Genomic DNA, 18,236 nt, shown 5'->3' with positions numbered 1-18,236 from the left:
CCCAGCCCCTGCTCCCCGGGATAAGGGGTGCAAGGGCTGCAGATCCTGTCCCCAGCCGGAGGGCGGTGGTGAGGGTGTGGGCTGGAGCAGCCCCTCTGCCTTGGGAAGGGGCTGTCAGGGGCGCCCACCCTGGCTGTGGGTCTGGGGGCCCCGGGGAAGCCCCCTGCAAGGGGGAGGAATACCAGGGGTATCAACCCTGGCTATGGGCCTGGGATCCCCCCGCCCCCGCAATAGTGGGGACGCCAGGGGTATCCACCCTGGCTGGGAGCCCTGAGGTTCCCCCCTGCAAAAGGGGGGAGGATGCCAGGGGCACCCCAAGTTATGGGGCAGGGGAGTTCTATTGGAGGAAGCCCCCCTGTGTAAGGGACAAGGGTAGTGACAGGGTTCTCCCCTCACCTGTAGGGCAGAGCAGGCCCTGTGGCACCTTTGTGTGTACCCTCTGCCCCATGGAAAGCAGAGTCGAGGGGGTCAGGACCTTGAAGACCCCCTGGGGTGGCCCTGAAGCCAGGTCTGTACCATCCTCCTTTCCACAGATACTGAAGAACCCTCATCCCTTCCCGAAGCCCGTAGAGGTGTCACCTTGGGTGGCAACAGCTCTGTCCCAAACAGGTGTCCCTGCCAACGCATGTGCCCCCTTGTTATCCTCTCCTATGTTGGATGTCACCCCTGGTCCACCTCTACTCAGTAGGAGGGGCTGTGGAGGCTCTATGTGGGCACCTCCTCAGCTTCAGTTCCTCTGTGATGTCCCAGTTCCTGTTGAGGCACCCGCACCCACTTAGGGATGGGAGAAACAAGTGAAATGTCTGATTCAAGTGGTGTTTAGGAAGAAGAAGCTGGTGGTGATGGAGGAGATGCTCCCTATGAGGCCTTGGGAGCCAAGCTGCTGTGGGGAGTGGGCACCCGCTCCTCTGGGGAGGCTTTCAAAAGGACTCTTCCTGTCTGGTGCTACTCACATTTGCCTTATCTGAAACCTGCTCTTCCCCTCCTGGTACATGGACACAGTCTGAAATGCTTAGTTGGCTTTTAATCCTGCCAGGCCACTTAAATCTCTCTTTTTTATGTGCTTTTCACTCGGTTCTGTGTCGCTGCGCCGGCTCCCTCAGGTTGGTGGGACAGTCCAGATCTGTGGCGAGCAAAGAGAAAGCAAAGAGTGCTATCCGTTCCTCCTCATCTGCTCCCAGGGGAAGAAAATACTGTGCCTCTCCCTGGGATGTTTTGTCTCCCATCGCTTTCCCGGAGGTCCCAGTTGTGTTTCCAGCTGGCGGTCTCAGACAGCATCTCTCTCCTGCAGCAGGTGACTTCGAGTTTGGGCTTGGGAAGCTCAAACCAGGTGAACCGGTCTGGGAGGCAGCCACTCCTGCCTGACAATACGCTCCGACGTCAAATTTTTTGGCAAAGTTCTCCCTTGCTCCTGACTGGTTGCTCGGCAAATATCCTGCCGTCCAGGAGCCTTGTCACCACCTCAAAATACCCCGTGGGCCCGTCCTTTCCAAGGCCAGCTACCGATGGGTCTTGGGCAACATGAAAGGTGGAGGTGGGACATGCTGCATCCATGGTTGCTAGATGTGAAGCTCCTTTTCTTCTTTTTTTTTTTTATGTGTCTGAGCTGTGAGAGATCGTCCTGTCCAGATTTTTGGATGTCTCCTGTCTTTGCCCTGACAAGCTGGCAGAGGGAGGCTTTGTAAAGATGTGGAGACTGTATTCGCTTCCTTTTCCATGACGCTCTGTGCATTTGGTCACTGAGTTTTAGTAGCTTTTAGTCGCTGGTTTTTACCCTGTTTCGTGTTTCCAGTGCTGCCCCGTGTTTTTTGCATTGGGAATTCCCACCCTGGTAATTTTCTGGGGCTGTGTTGGCAGGTTGGTCTGGTGTGTTACCCGGTGCGATGGGTTGTGTATTTCCAGATGGGCAGCCAGGCTCTGTTGGGGGGTATTTAAATGCTGTTTTAAAAGGGGAGAAACAGAATCTGCTAGGAAGAAACATGTTCTGGGCCCGAAGTGGCACTGAGGTTTTATGGACACGCTTTCTGCTGTGGTCTCAGTAACGCATGCCTTGCGATGGTCTCCTTGTGAGAGGTATAACACAGATACCGCAGTCATACCGGACACTGTCACTCACCCCTTGCACTAATGACTGTACAGGTGACAAGAAATGCCTGTCCCAAAGAGCTTAAGCTGAGACGGGACAGGGGACTGGTCCAGTCAGTTTGGAAGCGGTGGTAGCTTAGGTCTTGGCTCATGACCAGGTGGTGTGTTTGCTGGGAGGCAGTGCTTGCCCTGAGCTATCTGTCTGTGCCAGAGTCAGGCGAAGACAGCTTCAGACAGGGAGTTAAGCTTGGAGGTGGCACATTCTCCTAGCCCAGTTGCGTCAGGGAAGACCAGGCAAGAGTAAGTAAATGAAGTTACTGAGCATCACTTGGTGGTATCTCTCCCCTGCCTCAGTTTTCTCAGTAGGATGCTCTAATGCACCTCTGTGTGGGGCTGTGGGACCTGCTGGGAGTCAGCTACATGGATGTGAGCTGCAGGAGGAGGGTCAGATATCGAGGGCACCACAGATGCTATGGCACAAACTTGCTGTTTGTGCATCTGCTTGTGTATCTTAGAAGTCACCTGTTGCACACCTCTGAGCATTCTCACTCCTCCTGTCCAGCCTGTTACCCGCTCTGCACTGGGTGGAAAGGGCAGAGAATCAGCAAAGATGCAAGAAACACGCTTCATGCAGTGGTCCCAGCTCACCAGTGCAGGATGGTGAAGTTCAGCCCTGCCCCTGTAGCCTGTTGGAAATGAGACTGTCATCTTCAGCTGCTTGTGTGGGAGCGCAGGCTGATGGACTGTGCAATTACATCAGCTCAGGGTGCTTTGTTTGGGGAAGCCTGGGTTCAAATTCTTTAAAAAGAGCTGCTTGGGAGGTGGGACCCCGTGCCATTGAATCAGCTGTTAGCCGAAAAGATCGTCTGATTGCTTCAGAGCCCCAGGAAGGGGTTTCCTCACCTGGAGCTGGCTGCCACATCCCCTCTGCTATCTTTAACACACATCACTTGTTCAACTTGCGAAGTTTGGGCCTTCGCACGTGAATCCAAGCGGTCACCCATCGGCGGGGCATGGATCCTTGTGCGGAGGGGAGCAGCATTGTTACTGCCATCACCAGACGGTGCCAGCTCGGTGTTGGGTATCAGAGAGGCTCCATCGACTCCTCTTCTGCACTGAGCTGCCGTGAGTCACTGGGAAAGCAGCGCCAATCCGGAGAGGTTGTTTTTCTTACTCCCGATAATCTGCTTGCTCTGCCCACCCACGGGGGTGCCTCTGCTTAATATCGCTGTCCTGACTCCTCGATGCTAATTAGTCAGCAAACTCTTTCCTGGGCTCCGTTGCTGGTGGGTAAACATAGTGAGCCTTTTCAGTGCTTCCAGCCACGCAGGGCAGCTACTCCAGCGGCGAGCCCACCCCTCGCCAGGCTTCACCACCAGGATTTCTCTGTGCTGCGTTTGTTTTCAGCCCCTGCCCTGGATCTCTCTATCTCTCCCCTGCCAGCTGGGCCTGTTGCTGCTGCCTCCCCAGCATCAACTCTTTCCCAACGTGCTTTCCAGCTGCACAGGGCTGCTGTCCCCCTCCTACATGGCCAGGCTCTGCTCGTTTTACTGCCGGGCACCATCTGCAGCTCCTGGAAACCAAGCCAGCTCTGTTGACCCAAGAGGAGCCTGTCCCTTGTGTGCCAGCTCTGAATGGGCCCTTGTCTCCACCGCGGGATGTGGGATGGTGCCATGTATCAGGGAATGGGGAGGACTTGTTTTCCAGAGATGTTTTTTCAGGGTGGGGTGGCTGGGAATAGTTACCCAAAGGGAGGTAATAACTCAGGATCCCTGTCTCGTTTCCAGAGCGTGTCAAACTAGTGACAAGCACTTGTTTAGTAGCTCCTCTCCAAGGTGATGCTCCCTGTCCTCACTCCACTGGGAGGCGAGTGGAGGGACTGAGACCTGGTGACTCATTTCAGGCCATGTTAGGAAGTAGTTGATTAAGCTGGGATTTGGACCCAAGTCAAACTGTGTAGTGTAGCAGGGACAGCTTCACCGTCGCATTGGCTATGAGCCCGAGAGTCAGTGTGGGGTTCAGACCCTCAAATGCATTGCAGAGGACCCCCAGTGTCACTGGCTTAGGGTCCTTCCCTGTCCCACGGGGCTTGGAAGCGTGAATTCCCAAACCTGGAAATCCCCTTGATGGAAAAGAGAAAGGACGTCAGTGTATGAGGCGGGGGATGCAGAAAAAGAGGCTCTCTCCGGCCTGAGCTGGGATTTGAGGCTTGCTAAGAGTTTAAACAAGGCTTCTCTTGCTGCTGCAAAGAACAAATCTTCATCTGAATGTGGCGCTTTGGATCTGAGGCTTTGGAGACGGAAGGTTATTGGAGTTGCTTTTGGTCTGTATTCAGCTTCCAAGAGCAGGCAAGAAGTGTGACCCCGGTCTAGGCTGAGGAGATTATTCCTGGGTGCTCTGTGGCTTTTTGCCCTGCCTTCTTATTTTTCTATCCTCTTCCTGCAGCATTCAACCCGTCTATGGAGCACAGCATCCTCCACTGGATCCCCGCCTCACCAAAAAGTAAGTGTTTATCTTCTGCAGATGCCACGAGGCTTTGCAGGATATTGCTTTGGTCTGCAGGAAGTGGAGGTCTCCAGCATCTTCTGGCACTGGGGTCTTCCAGCAGAGAAGGGCAGCAGCGGCATGGGGTGCTGTCTTGAGCTCTGTGAAAGCTTTCAGGGAAAGCTTATCTTATATGGACAGAAATCCATATTGTATCCGCCACATCAAAGGAGAAAGGGATGGTTTTTTTAGCAGTGGTGGCTGAGCCTTCTGCTCCCTTCCAGAGAGGGAAGAATTAAGGGAAGGGGAGGTAAAGGTTCTTGGGAGCTGCTCGGCTGCAGGATGGCAGCACCCTTCCCGGCAGGAAAAGGCAGAGCTGATCGGAACTGCCTCCTTGCCTCTATCTTACTCTGTGTGTAGCGGTGAAGGTTCTTCTTTTTCTGTGACGCTTCAGATGGTGGACTTTGACTCCTGTAGCTTAAGGGTAAATGTGAAGGCTCCTCCTGTGCCTGAGAAAAGAACCAGGCTGGTCTGTCCACTGGGAGCCATCGCAGCTGTACTGGGAGCGTCCACAACCGCAGAGCAGCTCCGTCAAACCTCTGACATGCCTCTGCCCAGGTCGCAAGGCTTTTTTTTTTTTTTTGGGTGTTAATCTGGTTTTCTCTAGGGGGGATGGGACAGGCAGAGCCGGAGGAGTTATATGTCTCTCCCCTTTGCCCTTTTGCGCTGGGAACGCTGGCACCTCTCCAGCTCTCTGCTGGCATAGTGGCCTCCCTGCCCTGCCATCAGCCCAGCTTGGGCTCTGCCTGGAGAGACTTAACATGTTCCTTGAGATTGGGAGGAGGAAGGGGGGGGACTGGAAAAAGGGACGGGCTGATTGGAGTGAGGTCGCAGGGAAGGAAGGAAAATGGACTCGTCTGACAGAATTGCTTTGATACTGTTTCTCTCTGGCTTCCAGCTTCATCAAGGACCGCTCCAAGGCCAACGCGCTGCCTATGAAGAACAAGAAGGCCTCCAGCTTTCACGAGTTTGCCCGCAACACCAGCGACGCCTGGGACATCGGTGATGACGAAGATGAGGACTTCTCCTCCTCCTCATCTTCTTTGCAAACTCTGAACTCTAAAGTGGCCAAGGCCACAGCAGCCCAGGTTCTGGAGAACCACAGCAAGCTGCGGGTGAAACCGGAGCGGGTTCAGTCTGCTCTCGGCAATGTGCCCACCAACTGCAAGGTCATCAAATCCAGCAGTGAGGCCCAGCTCTCCAGGACATCGGGTAAGAGCTGGTTTTGGGAGCAGCCTCATGTTCCGGTGCTCTCCTTGGTTGACCACTGAACTGCTACTCCCATGTTGTGGGCGAGAGGCTGCGGCACAGCCCGTAAGCCCAACAGGGGCTTTAATCTCCTTGTAGCATCATGCTCTCCATTTTTGAAGTCTTGGCCTTAATGCTTCAGTCTTCTCTGCTGCTCATACAGACATGTTTGTCCCAGAGGATCCCGCGTTCTGGGTGCTGAAGGATGATTTTGGAGATATGTTAAGCTCTTGTTTGGCAGTGCTCACCTTCTGCTTCCTTTGTGGCCTGTTGTGCTGTTCTTAGTAAGGTCTGGATGAGTCCCTGTAGAGCCCAGGTCAGTACAGCTTGGGCAAGGACCTGGGCAGCATCAGCCCCTGCTCGCAGATGGCTCCCTGTGCTGTGAAAGTCACCCAGCAGGTCCCTGCTGCCAGCAGGTGGCATTGGCAGCCCATCATCTCCTCTCTCCGTGCTAGCAATTAGCTTGATCACTGTTTAAGATCAGAGACAAGCAGGGAAGATCTGAAGGTGAGTTCCTCTGGGATTCTCACAGGCTCCTTCTCCCTCGTCTCCTGTATCCTTCTGCCCATGGCTTCCCATGTGGAGGGAGAGGGCTGATCTGTGGGCAGCCAGGTCTCTAGATGTGGGAGGAAGAAAAGGAAAGAGGAAGGAGAAACAGGGAGAGAAGTGATGGAAGAGCCAGGACAGATGCCTGTGAACCCACTGATGCCTCAGAGCGGGCCAGCAGTGCTCTGTTTGCTGGGGCTGGGGAAGAGAAGGGTGAGACATGCAGGGGCAGGTCTTTGACAGTGGCCGGAGGAGCAAGGTCGGGTTAGAGAGGTGCCATCTCCTTCCCTGCCTCACTGCAGCATCTGCTCCTTGCAGAGGAGGCCTGTGTGCGGACCCCCCTTCAGAAGCAGCAGTCCCTTCCCCTTCGGCCCGTCATTCCACTCGTCGCCCGTATCTCTGATCAAAATGCTTCGGGTGCTCCCCCTATGACAGTGAGGGAGAAAACCCGCCTGGAGAAGTTTCGGCAGCTCCTTTCCAGCCACAACACGGACCTGGGTGAGTGTGGGAAGAGTGGGGTGCCTGCAGGTGGGAGGGGGAAGGCAGAAGGGGACCTTGCTGCCTGCTTCGGGTCACAATCAGGTTTGCTCCAAGGTGGATAAAATTACTACCTGCAGGTCTCCAAGTGGCGCAAACTGCTCTGTTGGCAGATGGTTACATCCTCTACCAGCTGCCTGTCCATTTTCAGTCCTCCTCCATCTCACAAATGGTTGGAATCACTGGGAGCTGTTGGGCTCTGCATGAGAACTGAGCCTCTGGCACGTTGGAGCCCCTGCGGCCACCGGTCCTGTGCCCAGGCCAAGCTAAAAGCACTTCTGCTCCCCTCGCTACAGACCCACAAACCCAGTCCCTGCAAATGTGGGCCCTTCCTGGAGGCTCAGTGTCTCCAGAGCCTGCAGGAGCAGACTGGGCTTTCCTCTCCTTCTAGGTGTAGTGGTTCCTGGACCTGCCTAGGATCTAATCCATTGCCACCACTGTCCGTTTGCAGATGAGCTGAGGAAATGCAGCTGGCCTGGGGTGCCAAGAGAGGTCCGGCCCGTGACGTGGCGTCTCCTCTCAGTGAGTACTTAGAGCTGTCACGTAGGAATTTGGGGGGAAGGTGCTGAGCCAGGGACGTGCTCCTAGACCTTCTTGTGTCCCATAACCAGGTTTGCTTCTGTCTGTGCCCAGCCTTAGGGTGAGCTGTAGGATTTATTTAGCTCCGGGAGTGTAATTGCTACATCTTCTTTGAGCACAAAGCCCAGACTGGTGCTGGGAGTATGTGATTCTCTCTGTTTTGGGAAACTGAATCCCATGAAGTTGGGTTTCCCCAAGGTCAGAAAAGGCATCAAGGGCTGGGGAAGCCAAAACGCATGAAAGCTCTTTCCCCAGCTCCCAGGTCTATGAGCCTGATGCCACCAGAGGCACGAGCTGCCTGGCAGGATTTCAGGGGATGGTTTGTGGGTGAGGGAAGAGGATATGCCCTGACATGGGTTTTCCTGCTGCAGGGTTATCTCCCCGCAAACATGGAACGGCGAAAGCTGACTCTGCAGCGTAAGCGGGAGGAGTACTTTGGCTTCATCCAGCAGTATTACGATTCCCGGAATGAGGAACACCATCAAGACACCTACCGACAGGTACAAGCCCTCTGCCTGTTGCCTGCCTTTCTGCCTCATTCTATCCCTTTCCTCCCTCTTGCAGTTGGGGTCATGCTAGGAATTCCTCTAGTTATAACTGTTAGATATCTAGGAGTTATATCGTCCTTGGGGAAAGGACACCATGTTTCTGTACATCTTTCTGACCATGTAGCTACAGGACAGCAGATGAGCTGAGGAAATGCAGCTGGCCTGGGGTGCCAAGAGAGGTCCGGCCCGTGACGTGGCGTCTCCTCTCAGTGAGTACTTAGAGCTGTCACGTAGGAATTTGGGGGGAAGGTGCTGAGCCAGGGACGTGCTCCTAGACCTTCTTGTGTCCCATAACCAGGTTTGCTTCTGTCTGTGCCCAGCCTTAGGGTGAGCTGTAGGATTTATTTAGCTCCGGGAGTGTAATTGCTACATCTTCTTTGAGCACAAAGCCCAGACTGGTGCTGGGAGTATGTGATTCTCTCTGTTTTGGGAAACTGAATCCCATGAAGTTGGGTTTCCCCAAGGTCAGAAAAGGCATCAAGGGCTGGGGAAGCCAAAACGCATGAAAGCTCTTTCCCCAGCTCCCAGGTCTATGAGCCTGATGCCACCAGAGGCACGAGCTGCCTGGCAGGATTTCAGGGGATGGTTTGTGGGTGAGGGAAGAGGATATGCCCTGACATGGGTTTTCCTGCTGCAGGGTTATCTCCCCGCAAACATGGAACGGCGAAAGCTGACTCTGCAGCGTAAGCGGGAGGAGTACTTTGGCTTCATCCAGCAGTATTACGATTCCCGGAATGAGGAACACCATCAAGACACCTACCGACAGGTACAAGCCCTCTGCCTGTTGCCTGCCTTTCTGCCTCATTCTATCCCTTTCCTCCCTCTTGCAGTTGGGGTCATGCTAGGAATTCCTCTAGTTATAACTGTTAGATATCTAGGAGTTATATCGTCCTTGGGGAAAGGACACCATGTTTCTGTACATCTTTCTGACCATGTAGCTACAGGACAAGGGGGAAGGGCTTGACCCTGAAAGAGGGGAGGTTGAGATGAGATGTGGGGAGAAACTTGTTTGGTGTGAGGGTGGTGAGAGCCCGGCCCAGGTTGCCCAGAGAAGCCGTGGCTGCCCCATCCCTGGAGGGGTTCAAGGCCAGGTTGGAGAGGGCTTGGAGCAACCTGGGCTGGTGGGAGGTGTCCCTGCCCAGGGCAGGGGGTGGCACTGGGGGGGCTTGAAGGTCCCTTCTAACCCAAACCACCGTATGATTCTTATGGGTGTTAGTTTAAGCCTTCCCTAATTTCTTCTAGTAACTAGATTTTAGCCCTGGAGCTCTGATCACCTGCCCACACCTAAGCTTAGGAGACTGGAGATAGAACTGGAGTTGATTTTTCTCGGCGCCACTGCCATCTGTAGCCCTCGCTGCTTGTCAGCACAGGCAGCTCTTGCTTGGGGGACACACTGAAGTGTGGATTCCCCTCTGTTGACCTGTGATGAGTTACTGTGCCCCTGAAATGCATGGCTGGTGTGTGTAACCCACCCTCTCTTCCAGATCCACATTGACATTCCAAGGACCAACCCACTCATCCCGCTCTTCCAGCAGCCACTTGTCCAGGAGGTAAGTTGGGGGCCCCACATTTTCCATGGGGGGTGTGTGTGTGGAGTGAGAGCAGTGCTGTCACTAGTGTTAGCTTTGCAGGGAAACTTCCCTGATGTAAATACCTGCTGAAATTGTCTGCTCTTGTCCCATGTTTCTGAAAGACATCACACTTGGAGCTCAGGAGTTATGAGATCAGCCCCTTTATGGCAAGAGGTTGCCAGGAGTTGGAAGCAGAGCTGAAGCTTTTGTTTTGAAACAAATCCAAGGCATTTGAACCAGAAGAGGAGATCTGTTTTGCCACAAAACCTTTTTCTGTGCCAAGCTGTATGTGAGAAACCCAGGCAGGGATGGGTTTGAGAAGGAGGTGTGAGCTTCTGTCCTCCTTAGAAACAAGCTCAGTGTGTGTATGTGGCCTGTCAGAGTGTGGGGCTGGGGCAGTCTGGAAATAACACCCTGGTTGTTGCGGGGAGGCTGCTGTATTGTGAACTTTCCTGATCTGTGATGTTTTGCTGTGCTGATGGCTGATACTTGATGATTAAAGAGCCCAGATATCAGCCGCAACCGTCCACGTGATATTCAGCGAGGCTGTTCTGCTGATGGGCAGCCCTGTCCTGTGGGTGGAAGCCTCTTAAGCCACCTGGATCTTGAAAAGTTGGGTCTGCGTTTCTTCAAGAGGAGGCTTTGATGAGGAGCCTGGGCTGGCCTTGTGTGTGGGATCTGTGGATCATACAGGAGTCTCTCCTAGGACTTGCACGCTTCTTATCTGACCCGTATTGCTGCAGAAGAGCCTGTCAGCGCATGATCTCTGCTTCCTGAGCTTAGCAGTTACGCTTTTCTGCCTTGCCTTTTTGCACGGCTAATGCAGGTACCTGCTTTCCCTCATTCTTCCCTAGATCTTTGAAAGAATCCTGTTTATCTGGGCCATCCGACACCCAGCCAGCGGCTATGTGCAGGGAATCAATGACCTGGTCACTCCGTTCTTTGTTGTGTTCCTCTCTGAGTATGTTGGTAAGTGACATTTGCTGCTTGAAGCATGGTACTGCCTCTCCACCACAGTGTTTGGAAGGGTGTGAAGTGCTGGCATCAGAAAGGGGGATGCTGGAGGGAATGATGTGTTCCTCCTCCAGTGCCTGTGCTGGGCTGGAGAAGGATTTTGACCTCTTCCTGGATATTTGCTGCCTGGTTGAGTTGACTTCAGTTTTCATAACTTTGCTGAGCTCTGTGGAAGCTGAAGTGCTAAATGTGGATTTACATGTGAATGCATTTAACATCCTCATATCCTGGAGGAGGAAGAGGATGGGGGTTTTTAGGCGCTGAGGGAGTGTAGGCAAAGCCCTGATACACAGAGTTGAGAGAGGGTAGGGTCTTGCTCTCAAAGCTTGGGCTTGGAACTAGTTCTGGCTCTATGAGGAAGGAGAGAAGTATAAAGAGACCCTGCTGAGAGTGTAAAATAAACTATTTAAATAAAGGCTCCTGTCTTGTGCTGCTAGTGCAGGTGTGTTTCTCAAGCTGAGAATTTGAGAAGGCAAATTGTCTTTTCCCTGCTTCCCTGCTGCTTTTGGCTTTCTTCTCAGCCAGTTGCTTTTAGCCAGAGATCAAGTAATTTCTACCCATAGCATTTTTATTCTTTTTCCAGCTCTGGCTGTGTTTTGGGGTTGACATTAACACTGAGATGCTGTAATCTCTGTGCCTAAAGGCTCTTAGTTTTCACTGTAAAAGGAAAGCAAAAAGGAATTTATAAGACTGTATTAATGACAGAGAAATGCTGTTGAACAAGTATTTTTAAGGTCTGATCCAAAGCTCATTGAAATAAGTGGAAGCCATCCGCTATCTGGCTAAGGCTTTGTAAACTGGTGCTGATCTGCCTCTTCTGAGGATGTTGTGAGGAGGGAAAGCACTTTTTTCCACTTCTGTTTCCACCATGGCAGCCGGTGTGGTCAGGATTGATCCCTAGGAAGTCCTGTTGCTCCTCACAGCCTGAAGGAGAAGGTGCAGAATGTGGCTTTGCTACCAGCTGGAGTGAGTTCCCTTTCCTAGGAGGTCAAGAGCCTGTTGCGAGATGTCTGAGCAGGTTCCCTTTGACGGGCTTCTCCTGTGCTCAAGGAGCATTGATGGCCCCTAGTCTTGGCGGGGGCTGGTTTGATGGATTTACTGGGTTAGAAGCAGAGCTGTGCACACAGAGAGTTACCTGGGCATGAAGGGAGCTGCTCTGAAGCATCGGAGCTGCCTGGGGTACCTGCTGTGGCTCCTTACAGCCCTGTACCCCGTTGGGTGTTAGGGCTCAGCTCTCTGCACGTGGCTGCCAAGCTCACACTGCATTGGCCCTGTCTGTCCTCACTGGAGCCGTGCTGCTCACCATCTTCCAGGGCTCTTTTCTCTTCCAAAAGGAAGCTTTCTCTCTGAGTGTGGCCTTCCCATTTCCAGCTATTTCTGAAACTGGTGTTGGAGGAGGAAAAAAAAAACCAAACAGTTCTTCCCCAGAGGTTCCACTTCCCGTGTCTGAACTCCTCTGCCCCCTTCTCCAGCACCAGTCAGGACCCATTAATTTTCCTCTATTTGCACCTAATCTGGATGTGAAACTCTTCCTGCTCCTTCCAGTTGCTGTGCAGACCCCTGTGGCAGGACGGCATGGATTTAACTGCTGTGTTTTCCCCTTTTTGCCAGCGTGGCAAACTGGCTCACCTTCTCCTGTGATGCTCTGCCTGCCTCCTGCACGAATGTGGCTGCCTCGGCTACTGGGCAGCAAGCATGGGCGCTTTGGGCCCCTGCCACTGCCAGCTCCGTGGCTGGAACTCTTCCTCCTCCCGGCTGACGGATGGCTTGTGCCGCAGATTGCTGAGCTCTGCTTGTTTTTGGCGTGAGGAAGAGCTCGAGGGAGGTGTTGAGGCTGCAGGAGCAGCTGAGCCTGCTTTTCTGCCCTCCGGGTGGGATGGACACAGGCTGCCAGCGCCACTGGGGATGCGGAGTTGGAGCAGTGAAGATGGAGAGAGGCAGCCTGGCATCTGAGGAATAGAGACAGGGATGACACCTCAGCACCTGCCCGAGGAAACCATATGCTTCTTTTTCCAGGTGACCAGAGAGGGCCCAGGGATGCTGAAGCTGCCTCCCAGCTTGGGTCCTGCAGCCTCTCTGGCTGCACCGAGTCACTCCCAGCTCTCATGGCTTGTGTTTGCCTTTAAAATGGCAGTGACAGAGCTCAGAAATGAGTTCAGCACCCTCAGGTAGTGTCAGTGCTGGCCTCTGCACCCTCTCCCAGTGCTCTCTGCCTGTCTCAACGTACTCTCCATAGCCCCAAACACTTCCATCCCTGATTCCAGACCTTACCCAAGGGATTGTCCTGGCTTTGGGACCTGTTTGGCATTTCACCAAGTCTGTGGAGGGGAGCAATGCCATGGAAAGTATTGATCTTGCTCGTTCCTAACTGGCTTTGTTACTGAATCCTAATCATGGTTAAATTAAAACTCTGGTTCTGTGTAAGCAGGAGCAGAAGTGGAGCCTGGGATGAAGGGAAGGGTATCCTTGTACCCTGGTGTTTCTTGGCTGACCCAGCTCAGGCTCTACCATCAGCCTTGTCCTGAACTCCAGCTTTACCCTGGACCTGTTGCTCATATTCGGGGCAGATTTGCCTGTTACTGGGCAGAGCTGGAACTGGGTTTAACTCTTCTCCAGGCATCTGGTCTCACCAGAATATGGGAAGTCCTTAAAGCTCCCCTAAAGAAAGCAGGGATGTGGGAGGCTGGAGCCCTGGTTCCTCTGATCTGCTCCAGGCTACGTCCTGCCTGGCATTTGAGGGGATTCAAGTGGGACCGTGATGCCCCTTCTGTGTCCTCCCTGAGCCCTGTCAATGTCACCCATGGGGTCCTTGCCTTCCCCAAGCCCCAGCTGCCCTCGGGCACCTTGTGACGGTGGCAGTGGTGTCCCTGCTGCCCCCAGCCTGGCTGCAGGTGGCTGTCACCATGCTGCTGGCTGCTTTTCAGTGCCTGTCGGAGCCATATGGCGAGTATCTCCCTCCTTCCCACGGGGGCTCTTTAATGACACCGCTGAGCAGATGTTTGTGCCACACACTCCAGAGACCTGGGGTTTTTCAAAGCTTCTTGGCTTCTGCTGGGGGTCTCCTACCCCTGTTTGGCTTTGACAGCAGGGTGCTGGCAGGGTTGCTCCTTTGTCCCCATACTGGTGTAAGGAGCAGGGTGTTCCCCGTCACCTGGGCAGGTCACCACATCCCCTTCTCCATCCTGGTCCTCCTGCCTGAAGCCACACAGGGAGGTTTTCTGCACAAGGCTTATTCCTGCGTGGCTTAATTGGCATCTTCCATGGGTCCTGGCCATATACACGTCTCTGTCCCACTCCTGTGTGTGCCCATCCTCTGCTGGGCAAGTTATTTGGGGAAGGAGGTGGGTATTAAACAGATTTTTCCTGCCTTTCTCATTACCTGTGAACGTTTGAGGGTGGCTGTAGAGAAGCCACCAGAAGAATGATAGTTGGAACCTTTATAATCCCCATCCATCCTCCTGCGGTCAGGATCTGTTAACACAGGCTTTCCCAGCAGGGCCAGCCTGCAGCAGCTGCCCTGCGGCACGTCTGAGCCACAAGGGTGGCCTGGTCCCAGCCCCATCCTCTTCCTCTCGCACTCTTTTTCAAGGAAGATCAAAGGCGCTCGTTAGGATTTCCGAGCCTCTGGGTTTGGAAAGGGGCCCATCGAGCATGACAGGCACTCTCCTCCTGAGGAGGAGAGGGAGGGAGCTGCTGGGTCAGCCAAGCCAGGAAGAGCCAGACTTGTGTCTCCTGAGTGTCTCCTCGCTGCCTTCCCGTGGCTTTTCCTTCTGCAGCCTCCAGGTTACGGTGAGCCTGGCCTGGAGCTGGTGATCCCTGCTCTAAACTTAACCAGCATCACCCCTGTGCCACCCTTGAGACCTGTGCTCTCTCCTTTTCCCTTCCTGGAGGTTCATAAGCCCGTTTAAAAGCAAGGGCAGCCTTTTGCGCTCTTTGGGGACAAGGGGTCCCCACTTGGCAGTGGCAGTGGGGACTGCCACTAACCCTTGTGCTCTCAGACCCCTCAGTTTGCTGGGTGTGAAAAACAAGCTTGTACAAATCTCGTGCGAGGCTCTGCCATGCCTGGGGCTGCTTCTCTTTTCTGGAGCTCTACTGTCAGTCGGGCTCCAGGAGGGGGAAGAGAAGTTCCGTGAATCTGAGCATTCTCTCTGCCATCAGGCTCCATGGTGGATTTAACTCAGAAAATTTTTTGCTCTCCAGGAAATATGTTTGTGTGGTTTTGGGTCCTTGCAACTGTGCCTGAGAGTCCTGCTCTCTCTTATAGAGGTTTCTGAGGTTTTGGCAGGTCTTCCTCATGGGTCCTCAGAGTTGGCAGCCACTTTTTGGGAGCATCTGTCGTGCTTCAGTCCTGCAATGATGCCAGTAAATTGACTGGGAGTGGAAACTGAGCTCCCTTGTGCTGCCTCAGGCCAGGGGCAGTGTTTGCTTCCCTGGTTTCTGGCTGGAGAGAGGGATTCACCTCTCCTGGTTGTCCCTGTGGTGCCACCAGCTGGCAGAGACCTGCTGTCACTCAGGGTGGGATGGGCTCCAGCAAGAGGGGGTCCCACATGCCAGGGGCTTTGTCCCTGCACAGCCCTCACCCCAGAGGGGTGACAGCAGCAGCAGTGCTCTGGGGTCTCTCCTGGCATCCCTGGGCTGGGTTCGGGTCATGGCTGCTGAGTTTTGGGGTCCTTCAGCCCTTCGCCAGGGTGGGAAAAGTAGGTCAGTGCATGGGTGCTGTGCCCTGTGCCAGGCAGGCCACTTGTGTCACAGGGAGCCTTGTAGTGGCTCTTGCCCTGCCTTGGCTTGATTAAAGCCCCTCAGTGTATCCCGGGAGTCTCCTGGTGTCCCTCCATCCTTCTGATGCTCTTCCCTCTCTGTTTTGCAGAGGAGGACGTGGAGAACTTTGATGTGACGAACCTGTCGCAGGATGTTTTACGGAGCATCGAAGCTGATAGCTTCTGGTGCATGAGCAAGCTGCTGGATGGGATCCAGGTGAGCTGCTCTGGGGGCTGCAGAGGTTTCTCTCCTGGTGCTGGGGCATTGTTTTATCTCTGTGTTTGGGTGAGCGCTCTGCATTTAAAATCATACAGTGGTTTGAGTTGGAAGGGACCTTCAAGCCCACCCAGTGTCTCTCACTTGCCCTGGGCAGGGACACCTCCCACCAGACCACGTTGCTCCAAGCCCCCTCCAACCTGGCCTTGAACCTCTCCAGGGATGGGGCAGCCACAGCTTCTCTGGGCAACCTGGGCCAGGCTCTCACCACCCTCACAGCAAACAAGTTCTTCTGAGATCTCATCTCAATCCCCCCTCTTCCAGTGTCAAACCCTTCCCCCTCCTCCTATGGCTCCCCTCCCTGATCAGGAGTCCCTCCCCAGCTTTCCTGGATCCCCTTTAGGGACTGGAAGGGGCTCTAAGGTCTCCCCAGAGCCTTCTCTTCTCCAGGCTGAACCCCCCCAACTCTCTCAGCCTGTCCTCACAGCATTAAGGAGATTTTGCTGCTTCACTGAGCTAAATCTGTGGGTAAAATCCTGAGGAAATAAGATGCTGTAGCTGTCAAATCAGCACTGTCCTAACTAGGGACTTCACAGCAGGCAGATGATCCTGGTACTCAATAGTCACCGTCTCCGTGGTTCATGGTGATCTCGGCTCCCTCTGGAGCTGGGGATCTGGGTTTGGTCATTTCTAGCTGCTGTTAGAGCTGCTGCTTCTGACTCATAGTCTCTCCCCACAGGATAACTACACCTTTGCACAGCCAGGGATCCAGAAGAAAGTCAAAGCCCTGGAGGAGCTGGTCAGCCGGATCGATGGTAAGTGACAAGGAGCTCTGAGCAGGTTGGAGCCTCTTTCATCACAATGATGGGAGTCCTCCTTTACAAGTAGCACCCTCAGGGCAGCGTAGCCACTTGTTTCCAACACATTTTGAAGCAGGGCAGGGTAGGATCAGCCAGAAACCCCCCCGGGGACATTTTTTTTCTGGCCAGGTAGCACAGGGTGAGGAGTTGGGAGGCGTTTGGGAGAACAAGGTCTCAGCCTGAAAGTGCGTGGAAACCAGTGTGTTGGGGACAGCGCTGCGTGTGGGGGCTGGGCCACCCGGTCCCCAGGTGTGTAAGTGACACGTGCTGTTTCAGAGCAGGTACATAATCACTTTAGGAAGTACGAGGTCGAATACCTGCAGTTTGCCTTTCGCTGGATGAACAATCTGCTCATGAGGGAGCTGCCTCTTCGCTGCACCATCCGCCTCTGGGACACCTACCAGGTACGGAGGTTCCTGCTGCTCTCCAGGCTTGGCTGGTGGGAACTGTGGGACCAGTTCCCTGTAGATGGTGGGGACACAGGTCTTCTGGCAGCACCGTGCGGCCGGGGAGATGATGGAAGCAAAGTAACGTGGCTTGGGGACATTTATTTCCGGTTGGGAGATGGGTGGCCCAGTAGGACATGTGTGTCCAGGCAAGTCGTGCTCCAGCTGAGCTGCAGGTGACCTGGAGTTTTCTTTTCTGCAGTCGGAGCCAGAAGGCTTCTCCCATTTCCACCTCTACGTCTGCGCCGCCTTCTTGATCAAGTGGCGGAAGGAGATCCTGGATGAGGAAGATTTCCAAGTGAGTCCTGGGGGCGATTCCCTGGGAGGGGGAAATCGCTCTGGTTGGGATTCCAGCATTGACGCAGTTGACCATCATCCCAAAGCTGGCTCCGAGAGCAGCCAGTCCCAGGATCTTTGCCTGAAGGTAACTTGTGAGGTTCTGGGCTCAGGACTGGGCTGTTGGAGGGTGCAAACGTCAAATGCTGGCTCTTCCCTGGGCTCGAGCTTTGATCACGGTGAGTCCCTTTGTGGTGTCCGGCTGTGACACTGGGGTAGCTCCCTTTATCTCAAGAGGTTTTGGGGGTCTCTGAGGTGCTTCACTGGTTTGGATTTAGACATGAGCCCATCTCAACGCTGTCCCTGAGCCTTCCAGCCCTGCAAGTGTGGCCAGCAAGAGTTAGCAAGTGCTGGTGCCTCTGCTGGTGCCTCCCCAAGCCCCCCTCCACCCCCCCCCCCCCAAACTAAGCCCCTTCCCCTCTTTCAGGGCCTTCTGATGTTGTTACAAAACCTGCCCACGATACACTGGGGGAACGAAGAAATCGGACTCCTGCTGGCGGAAGCCTACAGACTCAAGTACATGTTTGCGGACGCCCCCAATCATTACCGCCGATAGGTGCCAGGACTCGACTTCCTCCTCTCACCCCCCGGGTGCCCACCCCTTCCTCCTCCTCCTGGCCCGATCTGATCACTGTGGCATTTTTTTTCTTTTGTTGTCCCCAAGTCCTCGGAGTCACCGGGAGCTGCTCCTCGCTGTACAAAGCTCACATTGACTCTTGTCTTAACTTCTGGAACGTGTGCCTGGCTGCCACTCCATCCGCCTGGATGTGCCACTTCCAACCACCCCCAGTATTTCACACCTTCCCCCACCCTGTGGCTCCAGAGAGGCCTGAAGGGGCCTAGGGGGAAGGGGGGACATGGTGGGGCAGCTTTACTTATAAACTGAGCCGAGGACGAAGCCTTCCTTGTCCTCTCCACCCTTGTCCGGCTGGGACCACCTTTGCTTTG

The 18,236-nt window shown here is 54.2% G+C and overlaps 1 protein-coding gene across 1 annotated transcript; it reads left to right on the top strand.

Annotated features, from left to right (window-relative positions):
- The first annotated feature begins 3,033 nt into the window (after positions 1–3,033).
- Positions 3,034–18,230, top strand: TBC1D22B (TBC1 domain family member 22B). The gene is made up of 13 exons (XM_014953697.1): positions 3,034–3,210; positions 4,531–4,587; positions 5,528–5,841; positions 6,742–6,921; positions 7,412–7,482; positions 7,911–8,039; positions 9,572–9,637; positions 10,513–10,627; positions 15,540–15,646; positions 16,386–16,461; positions 16,783–16,910; positions 17,155–17,376; positions 17,716–18,230. Exons 3-13 carry the CDS (start codon positions 5,565–5,567, stop codon positions 17,842–17,844), a joined length of 1,500 nt encoding a protein of 499 aa, XP_014809183.1. The 5' UTR covers positions 3,034–3,210; positions 4,531–4,587; positions 5,528–5,564; the 3' UTR covers positions 17,845–18,230.
- The last annotated feature ends 6 nt before the right edge of the window (positions 18,231–18,236 follow it).

This window comes from Calidris pugnax, unplaced genomic scaffold (assembly GCF_001431845.1).
Source record: "Calidris pugnax isolate Ruff unplaced genomic scaffold, ASM143184v1 scaffold245, whole genome shotgun sequence".
Classification (NCBI taxonomy): Eukaryota; Metazoa; Chordata; class Aves; order Charadriiformes; family Scolopacidae; genus Calidris; species Calidris pugnax.
This window is presented reverse-complemented; position numbering and strand designations above follow the sequence as displayed.